This window comes from Podarcis pityusensis (genome assembly GCF_964106645.2).
Source record: "Podarcis pityusensis genome assembly, chromosome: 11".
In the NCBI taxonomy this organism is placed as follows: Eukaryota; Metazoa; Chordata; class Lepidosauria; order Squamata; family Lacertidae; genus Podarcis; species Podarcis pityusensis.
This window is the reverse complement of record NC_138036.1, coordinates 3,169,049-3,187,631: the sequence shown is the minus strand read 5'-3', so window position 1 is coordinate 3,187,631 and position 18,583 is coordinate 3,169,049. Positions and strand designations below refer to the sequence as shown.

The window sequence follows — 18,583 nt, the reverse complement described above, 5'->3', positions numbered from 1 at the left end:
ACAAGCGCTCGATGGATGAATCTGGAGCAGAGCCCTATGGCTGACACCTGAGTTATAATGTAAGCCCTTAATCTATCGCTTTCCTAATGACAGCAGCTTGGCTCTGGCTTTTCAAGGGAGGGAGCGAACAGCTTTCACAAGAGACGCTTCATTACTAAATGAGACACTGAAGGAAGAATGCTGCAACAGAATTTGAGGTGCAGGTTTTGGCGGCAGAACCAAAGCAAGTTGCTGCTGATCAAGTGCTCTGTCTGCATCTGTAAACTTAAAGAGTCATGTGTGGATCCTGCAGCCACCAACTGCTGCAATGGTCAGAGCACAGGGAAATGTGATTTGCTGCACTGTGTGTACTGGCAGAAAAGCCTTTCTACCATTTCCTCCCTTGAGGGAGACCTCTGCTGCTGGACAATTTACTTGAGTTGTGATCAGCATGTTGTCAGCCTCTCATATCTGCAGCCAAAAGCAGCTACTGATCCTGTTGCACATCAGTGTTTGTTTCTGAGCAGCACTATTTAGCACTTCTCCCATGCTGTGAATTACTTTTGCATTCAAACCAAATTACATTTATCAGAATACTGAATTTGACACAATTTAGACTTCTGTGCAAGTTTTGCTCAATTATCTTTTTACTTCAATTAAAAATTCAGTATAAAAGCAAAATGCATAATATTCTAAGTGAATTCACTTTAACCTACTGACTCTTAAAACAAAGAACTCTTAGAAACATGTCCATGTATTGTAGTACACAGCTCTCGTGTAATGTCACTCAGCTAGATTCTCGACCATTTTACTAATTGGTTAAGTTGTACCTGAAAAGCAGGAACTGTGTCCCTGCTGGGTTTATACCTGCCAAGGAACGTACCTGCACCAGGACTTAATGTGCACATGATTTCCTTTAGCAGTGGGAAAGGTCAGTCAAAGAGCTGCTTCTGCTGCTCTGAATGTGACGTGGTTAGTTGGTGCTTGGTATGTGGGAAAGGGAATGACCAATGTTGCTGTAAGGACAGTGCTGTGACCCCTGAACTGTTGTGTTGAAGTCACAAAGGTCAAGCCAGAATGGGGTGAGATGAGGTTGTGGCATCTATTGGCATGTGAATGCTGATGCTACTCTTGTGAAATAAGGGTACGCATGTAGTCTGGAGGCACCACCCAAGTGGAAAATATTGCTGCCTGACTGCTAAGCTTCCAACTTAGATGAACCTTGGGGTAGAACAACCCTGTTAATGGATACAAAGCCCATCTTTCATAAGCGATGGGCTTGACAGAGTAAATCTCAACTCCTGACTATGCTGTCTCCCTGACGCATGGAAAGAAACAAATTAAGAGCAGCTATTCTGATGTACAGCACTGTGTTCTCCAAGGCAGGCAAGGTTTTAAAGGATACTGGCTTTTGCTGCCCTATGCTCTTGTTTGGAGTTTCAAAACTTCCAGTTATCACTTTCTGTGAATCCTTTTAAATTTTGTTTCTCTCCACCATCTTGGAAAAGCCTCATTCACAAGATGAACTAGTATGCTGCAAAGCTATTGTCCATAATGCTTGCATCCTCTTTGGGGCTGCTGCCATAAAGCAAGTATTCACCTATTTTTGTACAAGTTGGATTGAGTTCTGTTCGTTCAGACTAGTGTTGATGGCTCGATAAAAGTGGCTTGGTTCTGTCAAAAGTTCCTGCTTAGAAATCCTGCCTAGCGAGACAAGAGAGCACCAATTTCACAGAGCTGTTAGGCACATTATGTTTATGACAGTCATGCAAAGGCTTCAGGCACCATGTCACTCTGCCTTCCCACTTGCAGTCTGACGGCTTGCTTCTTCTAACCCATCTTCACGAAGCTCTTGAAGGTCATGTGTGGAGCAAAGTGATGCCCACCCAGGCTTGACTGAAATCCGCTGTGGTTATTTAATTCAGTGCCTGCCCTTCACACTAAGGTCCCAGAATGGGTTACAACAATATAAAATACAACATCAAAAACAGTTTTAAAGCTTACAGTCAAAAAAAGATACAACCGTAAAAGAAAGTGAATCCTGAAAATAAAATGCAATTCTAAAAGGAAGGGCAAATCTGAAAATAAACCTTTTTAGTTAGCGTGGAAGCACCTGATGAGCAGATCGCCAAGGCACAAGTGTAGAATGCTTGGTAAATATGGCTGAGGGGAGAAGAGAGGGATAACTACAAGAATGTGAACTCTGCGTCTCTGATCTGTAATGCTGATAAGCAGGTCCACTGGCTCTCTTGATACTTAGCTGCCAAAGCAGCCTAGCCATACGGGGCTTTGGTAGTAACTAGTACCTCTTTTTCAAAGGCTACACTGCCTGAGAACAGGACTAGTTCTGATTGCCCATCTGGCTGGGTTTTCTATTGTTTTTTGTCAGTACGCAAAACTGCCATAAATGTAAAGTTGCCTGAGTGATGGCAGGAGAAAAGGGATCACTTTATCCACTTCTCAAAGTCTTGCCACAGTGGTCAAGTATTTAGATGAATGGCAGAGCACACAATCTGGACTTCCGCTGAGTTTATGCTGCTAAAGTTAAGCCTTAAGTCTTCAAGCACATGCCATGTAGAAGACCCAAACTTTTGGAAGTCCTCACTGTCTTGAGCTGCTGGTCACTGAAGGTCAAATGCCTCAGCGCAGTCCTCACCCATGCTGCTATTTCATAGGGAAGTTGTCTGGCGCCGTCCCACTTGCAGGAGCAGCTAGAATAGGCTGCAGCTGGCTTCGCAATCTTTGGATGCATTTGGATTTCAGCGCCAGGATTTCATCTAGCTGCGCCACAAAGTCCTCGAAATCCTAGCAGAGGGAAAATGTAAGGAATAAGGATGGGTGTGTTAAAAGATCTGATTTTAGAATCAGAGTTGCAAGTTGCTTGCCCTGTATTTTTCAATGTTTGCTGAAGGGGCTCGCCTTCACAACCCCAGCGGACGGCACACGGTATGCAGCGCATGCATCTCCAAATAACAAGAGATGATCCATGGAGAAATAAGCACGGCTGCGGGGGGGGGGGCACTTTAAAGAATATTCAAACACAACTCACCAGCTCTGACATCTTACTGATCAAGCCCTCTTCCTGGAAACACAGGGCTGCCATTTCATCCAGCTGTTCCTGATGGATTTGGAGCACAAACTGCCTATTGGGCACAATTAAAAATAAAAACCCTGGTAACAAAATCCTCAGTGTTGCCTCGCTGCAACGGTCAACTCTCAGATTTGGCCTGCGAAAGCTAAACCAGCTCGCCAGGCCCATTCTGCAGCCATCCTGACAAACCTTTTTCTGGAAAAGGGGAAAGCTGAGGATAGACAGTATGTAGCCTTTATTTAGTGTTTGAGCATTCAGAGCACGTCACTCCCATTCTCAGTAATTCTGACAGCCACCCAGAGTCTAATTGTCCCTCTACTGCAAATGACAGGTTGAGAGACCATGGTTTGCCTAATGCTGCCTGCAAGGTTTGAAGTGGGAGCTTCTCCCCAGCTCACTCATATTTTCATAGTTGTTGCACTAGAAACACGGGGTTATTGCTACAGAAATGGCCGTGGGTTTTGCTCTCTGCAAAGGACATAGCCCTCTGATCTACCCAGTGGCTAGGATGTTTTTCTACCAGCTGCCAACCACTGTAAATGGGGAGTGGGGTGGGGGATAGAATCCAGAAAACTCACCTTCCTAAAGCTTCCTTATACTGGAGTGAGCTTGGAGATAAATCCTGTGGGCTAGAAGAATTCAATGTGTTCTTGGAAGACCTGGTGTTCACCTCGTTGGAGACAACCCCTGAATCCTGTTCTGCATTGTCTGAAGGTGTGTGCATAAACACATTCTGAGAAAATTCGTTCTTAAGAAGCCCCATTTCGTCACTACTGAATGTCAATTTGAATGCTTCCTGCAAATGGCCAAGTTCCAGTTTCCCAAATGCCAAGCTGGGCTGTGGTGTGATGCTCTCCCCAGCGAATTCCTTCTTCCCTAAATCATTAGAGATGGAGAGTGCCTTTGAAATGGAGGTTTTCCTCCCTGTATCGGTATGTTTGAGCTGTGTCATGGACTTGGAGCCATCCTCTTCCCCCAGGCTGAATTGCCCTGAACAGCTCAACGAGGCAATCATGGTTGCTTCGGTGTCTGCATCATACTGTGGGCTGGTCACATACTCTCTGACCTGCAGGTTACTAAGGAGCAGGGTGCCCCCGCTGTCTCTGTGTGGGGAGAGTAGATCCACCAGGCCTCCATCTCTGGGCGAGTATCCACAAATACAACCATACAGTTCACTCAAGCCCAAGGGAGAAGAAACCTTTGGGCTCTGACAAGGCTGCGAAAGCCACTCAGTCTTGGCTTGCGGCGAAAGCACCAAGCCAACGTTTCTCCTCCAATTACCTGTTTCATATAGCCTGGGCGCAGGGGATGCTTTTTCCCCATGAAGGTGCCTGGTGCCCTCATCCAGTCTCTTTCTGGGGCCAAAGGGTTTCTTTTCGACCATCTCCTCCTCCTGTGGAGCCTTTCCTTGCTGCTGGTGGGAAGGGTTGTCTTCTGGATTGCGTGTTGTCAAAGCGTTGAGAAGGGTTACAGCCAAAGGGGTCATCTCTCTAGCAGCAACATCCACTGAAAAATCCAGAGTCCCACAAAGGCCTGTTCCTGTTTGGAGATGCTGTTTTCCTGTGGTTCCTGAAAGCGGACCATCTCTCCCTTTGAAAGAGTCTTCCATCAGGCCGCCTACATCACAGCTTGGGGATCCCAAGGTATGGGCCAAAGGTGGGCTTTGCATTGCCTTTTCTGGCCCAGGAAATTGTTCATCAGGGCAGCTTAGAGGTAGATCTGTGCATCTGAGCTCTTTTTGCCCCAGAAGCGATTCTTCGGTGCTTAGCCTGTCGCACACAGTGTTGTCTTGCGAGCAGTAAGGCTTCTCTGGCACGTCATTCTTTGGAGAATTGCCTGCCGAGGTGTCCTCTGTGCTCCAGTCCAGCAGACTGCTGTTGCCTTCCTCGCAGCTCATGCAGGCCTCCTCCGCCCCCGGCAAGGCTGTGCCTTTACTCTCAAGCTTGCATGGTTTGAAAAGCAGGTCTTGCCCACCCTGGACTTCCTGCCCTTCAGCGCATTCTCTCTGATGAAGGAAAAACGAACCCCCCTGGCTGCATTCCCTTCCGGCTTCTGCTTCTGGCTTCCTCCGGCTGGGACCGACGGAGAAGGAATCCTCGCTGAAGTCGCTGTCCTCCAGGTCCTCCAGCTGCATCGTCTCGTCCCGGCACTGGGGAGGAGATGCCAGAGCCTGGCAAGGGGGCTCCTGCTTCACCCGGATCTCCTGAGGCATGTACTGGGCCAAGAACTTCTCCAGGGGTTGGTAGTTCAGCTTCTGCTGCAGAATAGGAGGCTGCTGGAACTGCTGGTGGTAAAGGCGGAGGTGTTGCTCCCGGTCTTTCTGGTGGGGCGGGAGCCTTGTCCATGCTGCAGTGCACTGCTCTGCAAACACTCTCCCGCCTTCCTCTGTGCGGAAGGATGGTTGGTCCGTGTCAGCAAAGGAAAAATCAGCTCTGGAAATGAGCTGTTTCTGCACAGGTTGGGCTTTCAGGCACTTGGCTCGAGGTCTGTCTGCTTGGCCGCTTTCTCTCCTGGACCCAAAGTCCTTCCCAACGAGGCTGTTCCCAGGATGCAGCAGTGAGTCTTCCGTTGTCTTTTTGGCCGCTGGTCCTGCCCTCGGAACGCCTTTAACTGGGCTGGTGCGGCCGAGCCACAGGGCACCAAAATGACCTTTGCGGGCCTGTCCTTTCGGGGTGGAAGAGAAAGGAGGGTGCAGCGGGTGAAACCCCAAAGGTGAAGCCTTCACCTTGGAAGCTGTAGGTGTTGGGGGCTGCTGCAACCCCAGCTTCACTTTCTTAGGAGAGCTCTTTTCCCCGCCTTGCACGCAAAGAGAACTCTGAATGCGTTTGGGAGATACGCTGCCTGGCGTTCGCCGTCGCTGTGCAACAGGTGTACAAAATTTCATCCCTCTCTTCAACTCTTTCACCCTGGGAATGAAAAGATGGACATTAGGGAAAGAAAGGCTTTCAAGCCCAGATTTTATTATCACATAACGCCTAGAATGTCTCTAGTATTTACAAGTGTTCAGGGCCCTTCTGATACATTATCTCCTTGCAGGCCTTACAGCAACCATGCAATAAAGATCATAGCCCTCTCAACACAGCCACTTGCTCAGTTCTGAACTGGAGCCTCCCCAATTTGTAGTGGAGCCCATTAGCCACAGTACCAGATGAGCTCTTTCATAGAATCATAGAGTTGGAAGAGACCACAAGGGCCATCGAGTCCAACCCCCTGCCAAGCAGGAAACACCATCAGAGCACTCCTGACATATGGTTGTCTGTGGGCATATGGTTTCTGTGGGCAGTTTTAAGGAATACTTATCCTGCTGCAGTTCCATCAGAACCAATGGCTCTACGCTGGCAGGAGGGATTTCCACAAATCTTTCATATCAAGATACACGAAGGTGGAACCCAAATGCCCTTATTTAGTTTCTGCCCAATTTCTTCATCTGCTTATGAAACACATCTTCTGAGTTTCTTTCTTAGGGAGCTCTTCACAGGACGGAGAAAGAGTAGCAGGACCCGATATGGGGTAGAAGGGGGGATACTTTGCCAGGGGCTGGGGGTCTAGTCAGTGGGAGAGGGTCTCTTTGGTGGCAAGTCAGGGGGACAGGACAGAAATGAGACATAAGTTAGCAGTTGTGCTTGAGGATATTGATGCAAGTGTCCATTTCAGATGTTCAGATCTTGTAAGATCTGAGGCTGAGCAGAAACAGCAATCTTAATCTATACTGGTCCAGGCCCTCTGCTAGAGCAGGTCAAAAGCACATAGGAGAGGATTTCCATAGGTTTTGGGGTGAGGTAAAGTCACCCCTAATTGGACTCCCACACATTGGGGCTTGCAGGGTAAATGGAGATGTTGTCTTTGGTTGGGGCACAGATGCAGAGAGGAGGTAACAAGACTGACTTGCTAGGCACTTTCCACCTCGCTCCTGTCAAAAGTTATGTAAGGGAGAATATGCATATGCTTTGGGAAAATAAGAATCTGGGTGTGTGGTGAAGTTGTTTTAAAAAATAAACGCTGCTTCCCTCTGTTCCCAACTCTTCACTTGCCCTGAATATTGCCTCTCTTTGGGTCCTTTTGCTTCCTTCCCAGGTTCCAGTTCCCAGTTTTTGCTATGTGTTCCAAAGCCCTCTTAATTCACCAACCAACTCTTCTCTTTAAAATTCTTCAAGATCTAAGCTGCAGCAAAGCTTTTCCTGAATTCACCCAATTCTACTGCCACACTAGATCCCCACTGCTGACTGCACCTCATGTAAACCAGCCCCTTGCTACAGATTGTATCACTTCATTATTATTATTTTTTGGGGGGGTGTTGTCTTCTTTCTTTGGTGATCACTCGTAGCCGAGTAAGATGGTTTTCCATGAAAACAGTCTAAACAGTGAGTCCGTAAGTGACTGTGGAGGCCAGTGATCACAGTGAGGGTTTGCCAAACATGCCTTCCTCTTAGCACGTTCCTCCTTTTCATCCTGAGTTCGTGCTTCTTCAAAGTCCACAACACCTTTGGTAAAGGCTGTTCTCCAGTTGGAGCGCTCACAGGCCAGTGTTTCCCAATTATCAGTGTTTATGTTACATTTTTTTAGATTTGCCTTGGGAACATCTTTAAACTTATTTTGTTGTCCACTGGTATTTCACTTTCTATTCTTAAGTTGGGAATAGAGTAGTTGCTTTGGAAGACAATAATCAGGCATCCAAACAACATGATCTGTCCAACAAAGCTGATGCTGAAGAATCATTGCTTCAACACTGGTGATCTTTGCTTCTTCCAGTACACTGACATTTGTTCGCCTGTCTTCCCAAATGATGTGTAAAATTTTTCATAGACACTGTTGATGGAATCTTTCAAGGAGTTAAAGATGGCCTTTATAAGTGGTCCATGTTTCACAAGCATATCGTAAGGTTGGTAGTACAATAGCTTTGTAAACAAGCATTTTGGTTTCCCTGCGAATGTCCCCGTCCTCAAACACTCTGCACTTCAATCGGGAGAAAGCTGCACTAGCAGAGCTCAGGCGATGCTGGATTTTGGATCAATGTCAGCCGTTGTGGAAATATAACTGCCCAGGTAGGTAAAGTGGTTGACATTTTCTAATGTTAAACCATTAAGTTGGATTTGTGTTTCTTTGTATAGCAACCAGCACACTGTCTTTTGTCAACATAGGATTCTTCAGCTTTGCCCCCGCTGACACCCATTGCCAGTCTTGGGGGGGGGGGGGCAGGACGTAGACCTAGACAAGCATCCCCAATAGAATAGTGCCATTCAAGTAGGAACTCTGGAAGATTTCTAATAGTTATAGCCGGGAGGAATGGTGGGGTGCAAATTTAAACAAATGCATATACATTTATAACTATCTGTTAAAATCTCAAGAAATGTCTTTTCACTTGCTTCTTGCAATGGACCAAGCCACAGTTAAGCAAGTTAATTTGGCTAGAAATATTCACTCCACCAGTCATTTTAATCCACTAGCTAAATATAGATTCTAGCATCTAAAACAAGTTCAAGACACCAATAAATATCTGAGCTGCATTTCTGTTTATGTTTCTGGATGGCAGCCCAGCTTTACAGGAGTCTTTATCACTGTGCGATTCTTGGTAATTTCAGTGAAGCTTGCAGTGTAAAAAGTTCCCGATGGAATGTGCCATTCGTCTTGTTTCCCATAAAGAAAAGAAGCTGGCAGCGTAGCTCAGATCATGAACCAAGGCTGCTCATCAGTTTAAACCATGGATTGATGGTAAGGCCAGCAGCTTATTCCTTGGAACTGGAGGGACGGAAGAGCTCAATCTTCAACCCACTCTTGACAAGAAGTGACAGTTAAAGATAGGAACCAGCAACACATCACCTTATAAGTGAAGCTAGGCAACAAAAGGTAATATTTGCCTCACAACTGCACAATTTGGAATCTCACAGGGCCCAGGAGTGATTGCGGTGAGTCCATTTTGGTTCAGTGCCACCACTTACCTGTCTGCATAGCGCAAGGTGTTTAAGGTGTGCTCAGTCGCAATGTGGCTGGGGGAGACATTGGCTATCATGCAGGTCTTGGAATTGCCAACAAAAGAATCCTTCAGGACCTTGAAGGGAGAGGGACGGAAGGCACATCTTAAAGCGCTTTAGCCCAAACACATTTTCAAAGATTGTTGTTACCCACTCTGAACTAAATAAAACGGAACTAAATAAACAATGGTAACTGCTTTTCAAAAGTTTATATGCTTACATCCCACCCTTCCTCCAAGGACCTCAAGGTAGCATACGTTTATCTCCCTTTCCCATATTATTCTCACAGCAACCCTGTGAGGTAGGCTAGGCTGAGAGAACGTGCCATGAAGTGCACCTGAGTCTTAGCCTGATATGTACACTACTCCTGACCTCAACAGGATGCCTGGGATGTAAGCCAGCCAATCCAAGGTTTCCTCCCGCCATGGAAGTCCAAACTTTCTTGGGAAAACAGTTTAGATGGAATTTATTCCAGATATCCAAGGAAACTACATTGTATTTTGCAACTGTGGGGATCTGAGATTCTGTCAGGGACTGTACAGCATCCTCCCAAAACTACAATTCCCAGAGCTCACTGAGGAGGAAAAAGCCATTTGCAAGTTTAAAAACAAAGCAAGTTTAGAGCACAGAATGGTGCTGTTTTCCTGTAACTTAAACCCATTCGTTAACGTTGCTTTTCTTCCCATCGGCAAACCCTGGAGTAACGCTCGTTTAAAGCAGCCTTTGGGGAAAGTGTTCTGGTGTTGACCTGGGCCTTACCTGAGTGAGTTTGCTTTGCCTGAAGGGAGTGTGAGCATGTTCCTGATCCAGGGCGCGGATGCACTCTTTCAGCTAGAGAAAGACAACAACAGGTGGCCTCACACAGTGAGCGAGTATAAAAATGCCAGCACCCAGGGTTGTTTTTTCACAAGACCACACTTTGCTCTATAGCAGAGGCTCTCAAAGTACAGTCATACCTCGGGTTAAATATGCTTCAGGTTGAGCGTTTTCAGGTTACGCTCCGCGGCGACCCGGAAGTAACGGAGCACGTTACTTCCGGGTTTCGCGCTCACGCATGTGCAGACACTCAAAATGACATCTCATGCATGCGCGGAAGCGGCGAAACGCCACACGCACAGACACGTGTTACGTTCTACTCAGGATGCGAACGGGGCTCTGGAACGGATCCTGTTCGCATCCAGAGGTACCACTGTATTGGATGGGCCTTTGCAAGCAGAGGGATATTGTCAGTTCCTCCCTGGCTCTACTCAAGATTGCATTGCCTGGAGCAGGCATCAGAGTAGCAATCTTTAGGTTAGTCACCAGTGCTTGGGACCATGGAGCAACCATCTGTTGCTTTCCCCAGTGGTTTTTTTTGGGGGGGCAGCTTATGTTATACGCCCATTGCCCCTAAAAACCAAGGGCAAGAAGGAAGGTTGCAACCTTCCTTTTTCCGTGTTACATGCCTAGAGTGTCTTTCCTTGGCACAAAAAAGCCCACGAATACAGCATTTCAGGATTTCTGCTCTCTCTATAGACTATAGACCTCTGTTGGAATGAGGGCACTGCTTCATCTAGCCTAGTTTGGTCTCACTGACGGTGACTCTCTGAGGCAAAGGTTCCCCCCACCCATCTCCTCTTTCAGCAGGTTTATTTGCAGCTTCTAGGGCAAGACCCGGTTCATAATCAGGTTCTGAGTCTTCTTAGAAGGTTCAGGATTGGTCCTTTTGACTATGCAATGCAGCCAATGAGATTTGGTAAAGTGATAACACATTCTGAAGCCAAATCAACGTTAGGGCAATGCATTCTGTCCTCATTCTGGCACCACCTGTGTTATAAAAAAGGGAGAGAGAAAGTACCCAGCAGAAGCAAAGAGCATCACTACTTTATGTCCACGGTGGAGGATTTTTGCAAGCCGAAAACCGGATGTGAAGTTAGTGAGGGCCCGCTGTGGCTCAATCTTAATTGTCTCCTATTCCTGCACCAGCATCCAGATCTGGTACTCTATTAAACACAAGCAGCCCTGCGCAGAGTTCTCATCCCAGAGAAAATTCCATCTTCTAAAAAATCACTGTCAAATATTAGGAACTGTATTGCAAACTGTATTCAAATAATCTCAGAAAAAGCACAATTCACAGCAACTTACAGCCAGAAGACTTTGATTTATTTCTGCACCTTCCATTTTCGTCTGCCGGTCAGAGTCCCTGGCATCCGCAGCTCTCTCGCTGCCAGCCAGGTCAATGAAGGAGATCCTGGAAAACCAAAATCATTTTAGCACAACCTTATCCATCTTTTAGTTAATTACCGTATTTTTCACTCCATAAAACGCACCTTTTCCCTCCTAAAAAGTAAGGGGAAATGTGTGTGTGTCACTTATGGAGCGAATGCAGGCGGGAGGCTCTGCTTAGCGCTCCCAGAGCTCTTGGGGGCTTTTCCTCCTCGGGGAAAAGCCCCCAAGAGCCGCACACATGCTCCACGCGGCTCATGAAACGGAGCGCTACGCAGAGCCTGGGATGCATACAGGCTCAGCTCAGCGCTCCCTTTAAAGAATTTTTTTTTTCTTGCATTCCCCCTCTAAAACCTAGGTGCGTCTTATGGAGCGAAAAATTTTGTAATTCTTCCAGCAGGTCCAGAGTGAGGTTTTATCCTCAACACCTAGAGACGGGCTTGCTCGAAGCCATTTAAGCCAGCTTTTCCACCTTCACTGCTGCTGCCTTTGGGACTCCCTCCTATTGTCACTTAGCGACAGCCATTCCATCAGACTACCTGAGACATTTCCATCCCCAACCAGTCAACATAAGAACAGTAAGCCCTAAGTGGCTTATGCCCAAGAGAGCCTCCAGCACCAATCTGCCCAGTCAGCAGGATCTACGGTATGGGACCGAACCTTTTCCATGTTCCATCTGTAGCTGGGGGGTGACTACTCAGGAGAACAGAGGTCTTCCTGATGGCTGAACTTAAATGATGGAATACCTTGCCCACCGATCTGCATTCTGCTCCCTTGTTGTTCCTTTCTTTTTTGGCTGGCTGGTTGAAACTTTCCTACTTCGACAAGGAAATTGTCTTGCTAGGCTTAGAAGTAGACCCTCACCACCTCAGAACGTTTATGTTGTTTCATTTCTTTTATGGGATTTTCATTCTTGTTGTAAACCACCTTAAGTGATGCAAGTACACTGGAAGGGTTAAAGGGACCCCTGACCATTAGGTCCAGTCGTGACCGACTCTGGCGTTGCAGTGCTCATCTTGCTTTATTAGCCAAGGGAGCCGGCGTACAGCTTCCGGGTCATGTGGCCAGCATGACTAAGCCACTTCTGGTGAACCAGAGCAGCGCACGGAAATGCCATTTACCTTCCCGCCGGAGCAGTACCTATTTATCTACTTGCACTTGGAAGTGTTTTTGAACTGCTAGGTTGGCAGGAGCTGGGACCGAGCAACGGGAGCTCACCCCGTCGCGGGGATTCGAACCACCAACCTTCTGATCGGCAAGTCCTAGGCTCTGTGGTTTAACCCACAGCGCCACCCGCACCCCTACAGGAGGGGTTGGGTGTACATTTTTTAACAAGCTCTTCACCAGGAGTTTCCTATGAGCAGAGTACATACACTCTCCACATGGCAGCTGCATTCTGAGAAGAGGCCTGCAAGGCTCATTGCAAGGTCTTGGAGGCAGAATGGAACTTTTCCAGCTCTTTACTGCTCACCTTCCAAACACTCGGTTTGCTGGGTCCTTAATCTGAATCTGGATAATGGCATGGGAACGGGAGGAATCCGAGTTGACTCCAGTTGCCCCGGTACTGCGCTCTTTTCCTCCTTTCAAAATTACCTGGAATGAAGGAGCAAAACTAAGACTAGGACTCCCCACATAAACCCCACAGTGAAATTGCACATGTACTAGTACAGTCCAACCAGTCCCAGATGACTCAAGGGAGACCACGCCACTCATTCAGAGAGAGGCAAAACTCCAGCATCATTGGGCATTTGGGAACTTTATAGTCTTCACATTATATTAATTAGTCTTTTTCTTTTTATACTATAGGAACACAACATCTACTTATGCTATCTTTTGTAAATTACTTTATTTTGCTTATTATCTGTTTGATCCTTACTCTGTTTTGTTTTGTTTTGTTTTTTTGTTTTGTTATTCCATATTTGAGTTGTTTCATCTAGTGTTTTATGTTTTTACCTTTATATTAAAAAGCCCAATAAAAATTACTTTAAAAAAGAGAAATAGGAAATTCAATGTCCTTGCAACTTAAATGTCTGATGGCAGTTTGATGGCAGGTAATTCCCCCCCCCCCAAAAAAAAAAATTTCCTTCCATCATCACCAGAATTGCCACAAAATCAGGAGGCAGATATTTAAGCCCAGCAACTTGTGGAGTCCTCATCTCTGCCACAAGGTCCTTTCATATGGCCCATTTATCACTATCTGAAAAACTCATTGGAAATCCTACCCATGTGCAACAATCACTCACTGGAAATGAGCAAAGCAAAATGTATTTCGTTAAGGCTGGACATAAGCTGGACAGTTTCTCTTCTCACCCCCCTATCCAAAACTATACATTCCAAGCGTGCCAAAGGATTTAGTGAGCCAGAAAGTGAAGAGACACACAATCAGTTCAGTGCACTACGAAAGGCCAGCTTGCTCATCTGTCTCCATAGCCAACAGCAAAGAAATTACTGCCAAAGTAAACAGCTGGGCCACTGGTCCCATCACCTCCTGGCAAATAGAAGGGGAAGAAATGGAGGCAGTGAGAGATTTTACTTTCTTGGGCTCCATGATCACTGCAGATGGGGACAGCAGTCATGAAATTAAAAGACGCCTGCTTCTTGGGAGAAAAGCAATGACAAACCTAGACAGCATCTTAAAAAGCAGAGACATCACCTTGCCAACAAAGGTCCGTATAGTTAAAGCTATGGTTTTCCCAGTAGTGATGTATGGAAGTGAGAGCTGGACCATAAAGAAGGCTGATCGCCAAAGAATTGATGCTTTTGAATTATGGTACTGGAGGAGACTCTTGAGAGTCCCATGGACTGCAAGAAGATCAAACCGATCCATTCTGAAGGAAATCAGCCCTGAGTGCTCACGGGAAGGACAGATCCTAAAGCTGAGGCTCCAAGACTTTGGCCACCTCATGAGAAGACTCCCTGGAAAAGACCCTGATGTTGGGAAAGATGGAGGGCACAAGGAGAAGGGGATGACGGAGGACGAGATGGTGGGACAGTGTTCTCGAAGCTACCAGCATGAGTTTGACCAAACTGCGGGAGGCAGTGGAAGACAGGAGTGCATGGCATGCTCTGGTCCATGGGGTCACAAAGAATCGGACATGACTAAACAAAACAGCTGGGCAGGAGGGGGTGGGGGATGCACAGCAATTTCAATTTCTGGTCAATAGAACAAAAGAAGGAATTGGTGCCAGGGCTGAGACCCTCAGTGTTAAAATTTTGCAATATCATTTCTACATCTATTGCAATGCACAAAGTACTTTGAAGCTCCTATCAGCACAAAAATATTGGGGGGGTGGGAGGAGGGAGAGAACAACTGTGCGGTTTGAAAGCTGAAAGAACCAAGTTGTGGAAGTTGCTCAGCAATGAAAACTGTTTGTTGTTAGTTCAAGGCAGGATGGGAGGCACTGCAGAACAGGATGGCCCAAGTAAGTAAATAAAATCCTCAGAACTCTTAACCCCAAAGTGGAGAAAGAAATTCTTTAACGTCATTAACTGGGCTCAGAGGTGATGAGACCTAACTTTTGTTTTGGTTCCTTCTAGTACTTTTTTTTCAAGGGAAATCCGTTTTTTAAGAAAACCCGTGAGTCTTAAGAATCTAATGAGGAGAGAGAGAAGAAATAATCTAATGAGAGCCCAGGTATGTCCAGTATTTTCCTTAAGAAAACGCTTAATGAGAACAATTGGCCACATGCACTCTGTACACATCCTGAAACATCTAATGACCATTACGTGGGGCACAGTGGTATTTCCATGGTACCTGCACCCTCAAAGCTTAATAAAATATGCCCGTCTGGGTGGTCAGAATTACCTCTAGTAGCAGGCTGACGGTGTTCACTTGGACCTCACGCAACCCGACTATTTGCACAATATGCTTACTGTCTTCCCTTGCAAAAAGCCTGGAGAGGAAACCAAATAGATTAGTTGCAAAAGTGCTTGGGGAAAGGTTCAACAAATGCCCATTTTTAATTTTCAAAACATGAAATTTACTTTTAACCGCTACTTCCAAATAGAGCCGATTACAATAAGCACCCATTAAATAATTCAATGTAACAACAATCAGAAAAACAACAGAGTCCAAGGAAGGGACAGCGGAACAAAACTCAAACTACGGAAGACCATAATGCTAATTTTAACCATAAGCTGGCTCCTCAACAGTCACAGGATGGGTGCCATGTGAGTTCTCTTGGAAATCGTGTTTCAGAATCAAGCTGTCATTACAGGAAATACCCTATTCTAAAAGGCACAAGGAGCCTTGACCGATATTTGGACAATGATCTCTGTAAACGGACAGGTTCATATGACAGAAGTCATTGTCCTGGGCACAGGACATTTGGATCAGGGATGGGGAATCTGTGGCTCTCCAGATGTTGCTGAACCCCAACTCTGGCACAATGGCCGATTGTCAGAAATTATGGGAGTCATAGTCCAGCAGGTTCCCATCAATAACCTGGCTGTGATACTCCAAACCAGCTCCAGTTTCCAAGTAATCTTGAAAAGCGGAACCATGTTACCAAGTCCATCTCTTTCCAAGAAATGTTGCAACCATTGCACCAAAGTTGGTTAAAAGGTGCTTGATGCCACAGGCATCACTGTTCTATACACAATCAAAGAGAGCCAGTGCGGTGTAGTGATCAGTGTTGGACCTGGGAGCCCAGGGTTCAAATCCCCACTCAGCCATTAAGCTCCCTGGGTGACCCTAGGCCTGTCACTCACTCACAGCCTGATCGACCCCACAGGGTTTTCGTGGGGATAAAGCAGGGAGGAGGGGAACATCACCTTGAGCTCAGTGAAGGAAAAGTGGGATATAAATGCAATCAGTCAAGGCTGGATCTAACTGCAGGCTTTGAACTTGTCCCTCCATGAGTGCAACGCCATCAGTCACAGGATGAATACTTCCTTCCTGGCCAGCTGAGGCACCCACCAGCAGCACCTCCACCTTGCCTGGGTGGAGCTTCCATTTATTAGCTCTCACCCAACCCCTGACTAACTCCAGAAACTTGGGGCATCCCCTGAGACACTCAAATCAGACGAACACAAGAGCTGAGCGTCATCAGCATGCCGATAATTAAGATCCCAGCAAGATCGGACCAAAAGCCTATCTAGAGCAACATCCTGCTTCCTCAAGTGGCCTCAGCCAAAATTTATTGATGACCTCACTCACTGGTTGAAAAGCATGACCAAAGGACAGGAAGACACACAGCACCTGATCCAGCAACCCTTATGTGGAAATGGATCCCACCATGAACAATGGAAGGTAAGGCTCCACAATTTCACATCCGCATCCTCACGCAACCCTGCCAACAGTGGGATAGCACCAGCTGCCCTTGAAAGACACAGCCATTCACGGGAAATTGGTTTTATTTCAATGCACAGTCCACCCCATTCTGAAGCAGAATTGATAGCTGAAACTTCCCAGTGGGAGCTCCTCATTTCATTTCACACTTGAAATCGCAGGGGCAGCAGACACTGCTGAGTGTATCAGCTAGAACAATCAGGAGTGGGGGAATTAATTTATGTTGATATTTAAATTGTCATCTGCCTGTTGCAGAATTAATAACCCAGAGAGATGATTAAGTGTTTGCAGTCCTCCATCCCCACAGAGCCCCCACGAAACAGCGCTCTTGCCACCTCTCTGCTAGAAAGCACTCCCTGTGCCATGCAAACATCAACACATCCCTCAGGTCACCCTGTCAAAGGAAGGACAAAAGCTGACATGACTGAGCCACACGGGAGATGTCTCCATTCTGGAATTTACGGAAAAGATAAGATCGGGTTACAGCAGTTGCTAGAATGGTCACACACAAAAAGAGGGGTGGGCTTTTAATGCTTTTTACTGAACCAACTATATCAGCAACTAATTTTATGGGAAGGAGGGGTCAGGCTCCATCGCCCTTTCCCTCAGTATGGACTGACAGCAAGCCCTGCTGTGTAGCCCTGGCAACAGAAGGAGCAGTAGATACTTCTCTGGGGGCAGATTTGGCTCTGGGCATCTAGCTACCAACTCCTAAACTGCACACTTGTGAAACTACAAAATCAAAGCCTCCCTCCTCTTTTAGGCTGACTGAGCAAGCTGCACAGCTCTTGGGACAGGACTTTATTGTGCATCCCTTCACTAAAAAAACAACAATAATCCACTTGTCCCCAGATTTCTCTGTTCCAAGCAACTCTAATTCTGTTCAGCTATATGTGATTAACGGCCTTGGTTTCAAAAGCTGTACTCTCGGATTTTAAGCACCTCTTCCTTCCATTTAGCAGGTCATAAAGCTGTCCACAGTAGATCTCATAAAAGCTGATCCAGACTTGGAGGTCTTTTCTAGTCTGAGATGCTTCCAATTGCCTGAAGATATCGTTAGCAGCCAGGGCGTAGAGTCCTGGGTTTTGGTGAGTGCCAATCATAGTATAGGTCTTGCCAGCACCCGTCTGCCCATATGCAAAGCAGGTGGCGTTGCCGCTGTAACAAAAGAAAGAGAAGCATCTTTTAATATAACAGCTTCTATTAGCGTGTAAAAGACTATGGTAAAACACAGACACTGAATGCTTGCCCAAAACTACTTCTGTGGGATAATCAAATGTGGAGATATGGAAGCAGCCTCCAAGAGATCTCCTGATGTCCTCTCACATCCTGTTTAGATCTGTTGCACATAAGACATTCTCAAAAGGCTTGACTGTAGAGAAGGCAACAAAGCATATGGAAGAGGCATCAGTGGGGAACATCATGTACAGAGCTGCTACGTGAAGTTCAGTGGCTATACAAGAGAACCACCATAAGCTACAAGAGCTAAGCTTTTCTGCCTTCAATACTAATGCAGTCCTCCCCCTGGCGGGCTAACTGGGGCAAGGATGGCACCCTTTAAAACAGTCCCCTGGACCTGCTTGCCCTTCTTTTGATTCCTATCTTGCACGTTCCACAACACAATGGCTCCATTAGGAGCGGCTGTCACTCCAATAACAACCTTCCCAGCTGCCTCAAAAAGAACTCCTGCGTGATGCCTCTGTGGCTTGGGCACAGCATGGGGCACTCTCCATTAAGCTGGTGCCATAACTGATTATGTTCACATTATAATGTTGACAAAAATGTGGAGTTTAGTCTTTTGTGATATTCAGCTTGGCCCAATAGTCAGTTTAACTATTCAGAATAGCCAGGTGGAAGATGGAGTGAAGGTATTTGGTCTTTTTGCTTCCTTAAATATGAAAGCGTCTTGTGTCTGTGTGTATGTACAGTTGAATGGTAAAATATTGATATAGAAGTTGTGAGCAGTATTATATCTGACCTTTCTCAAGTTACACTCTGATTTAATATGGTTGCATCCTAAAAGTACCTTCATCTAGTTGACTTTGTCCC

At 46.3% G+C, this 18,583-nt stretch overlaps 1 protein-coding gene across 7 annotated transcripts in view; it reads right to left on the bottom strand.

Moving 5' to 3' along the window:
* Positions 1 to 43: 43 nt before the first annotated feature.
* The window catches only part of KIF24 (kinesin family member 24), a 33,962-nt gene continuing 15,422 nt past the window's right edge, over positions 44 to 18,583 (bottom strand). For all 7 annotated transcript variants that reach the window (XM_080973394.1, XM_080973395.1, XM_080973390.1 and 4 more), the window contains 9 exons: positions 17,477 to 17,692; positions 15,050 to 15,137; positions 12,716 to 12,837; positions 11,164 to 11,269; positions 9,799 to 9,870; positions 9,007 to 9,116; positions 3,649 to 5,976; positions 3,029 to 3,122; positions 44 to 2,784 (listed from right to left, as the gene is read on the bottom strand). In XM_080973394.1, coding sequence (XP_080829520.1) covers positions 2,644 to 2,784; positions 3,029 to 3,122; positions 3,649 to 5,976; positions 9,007 to 9,116; positions 9,799 to 9,870; positions 11,164 to 11,269; positions 12,716 to 12,837; positions 15,050 to 15,137; positions 17,477 to 17,692 — 3,277 coding nt within the window. In that variant the 3' untranslated portion in view covers positions 44 to 2,643. The remainder of the gene's footprint in view (positions 2,785 to 3,028; positions 3,123 to 3,648; positions 5,977 to 9,006; positions 9,117 to 9,798; positions 9,871 to 11,163; positions 11,270 to 12,715; positions 12,838 to 15,049; positions 15,138 to 17,476; positions 17,693 to 18,583) is intronic.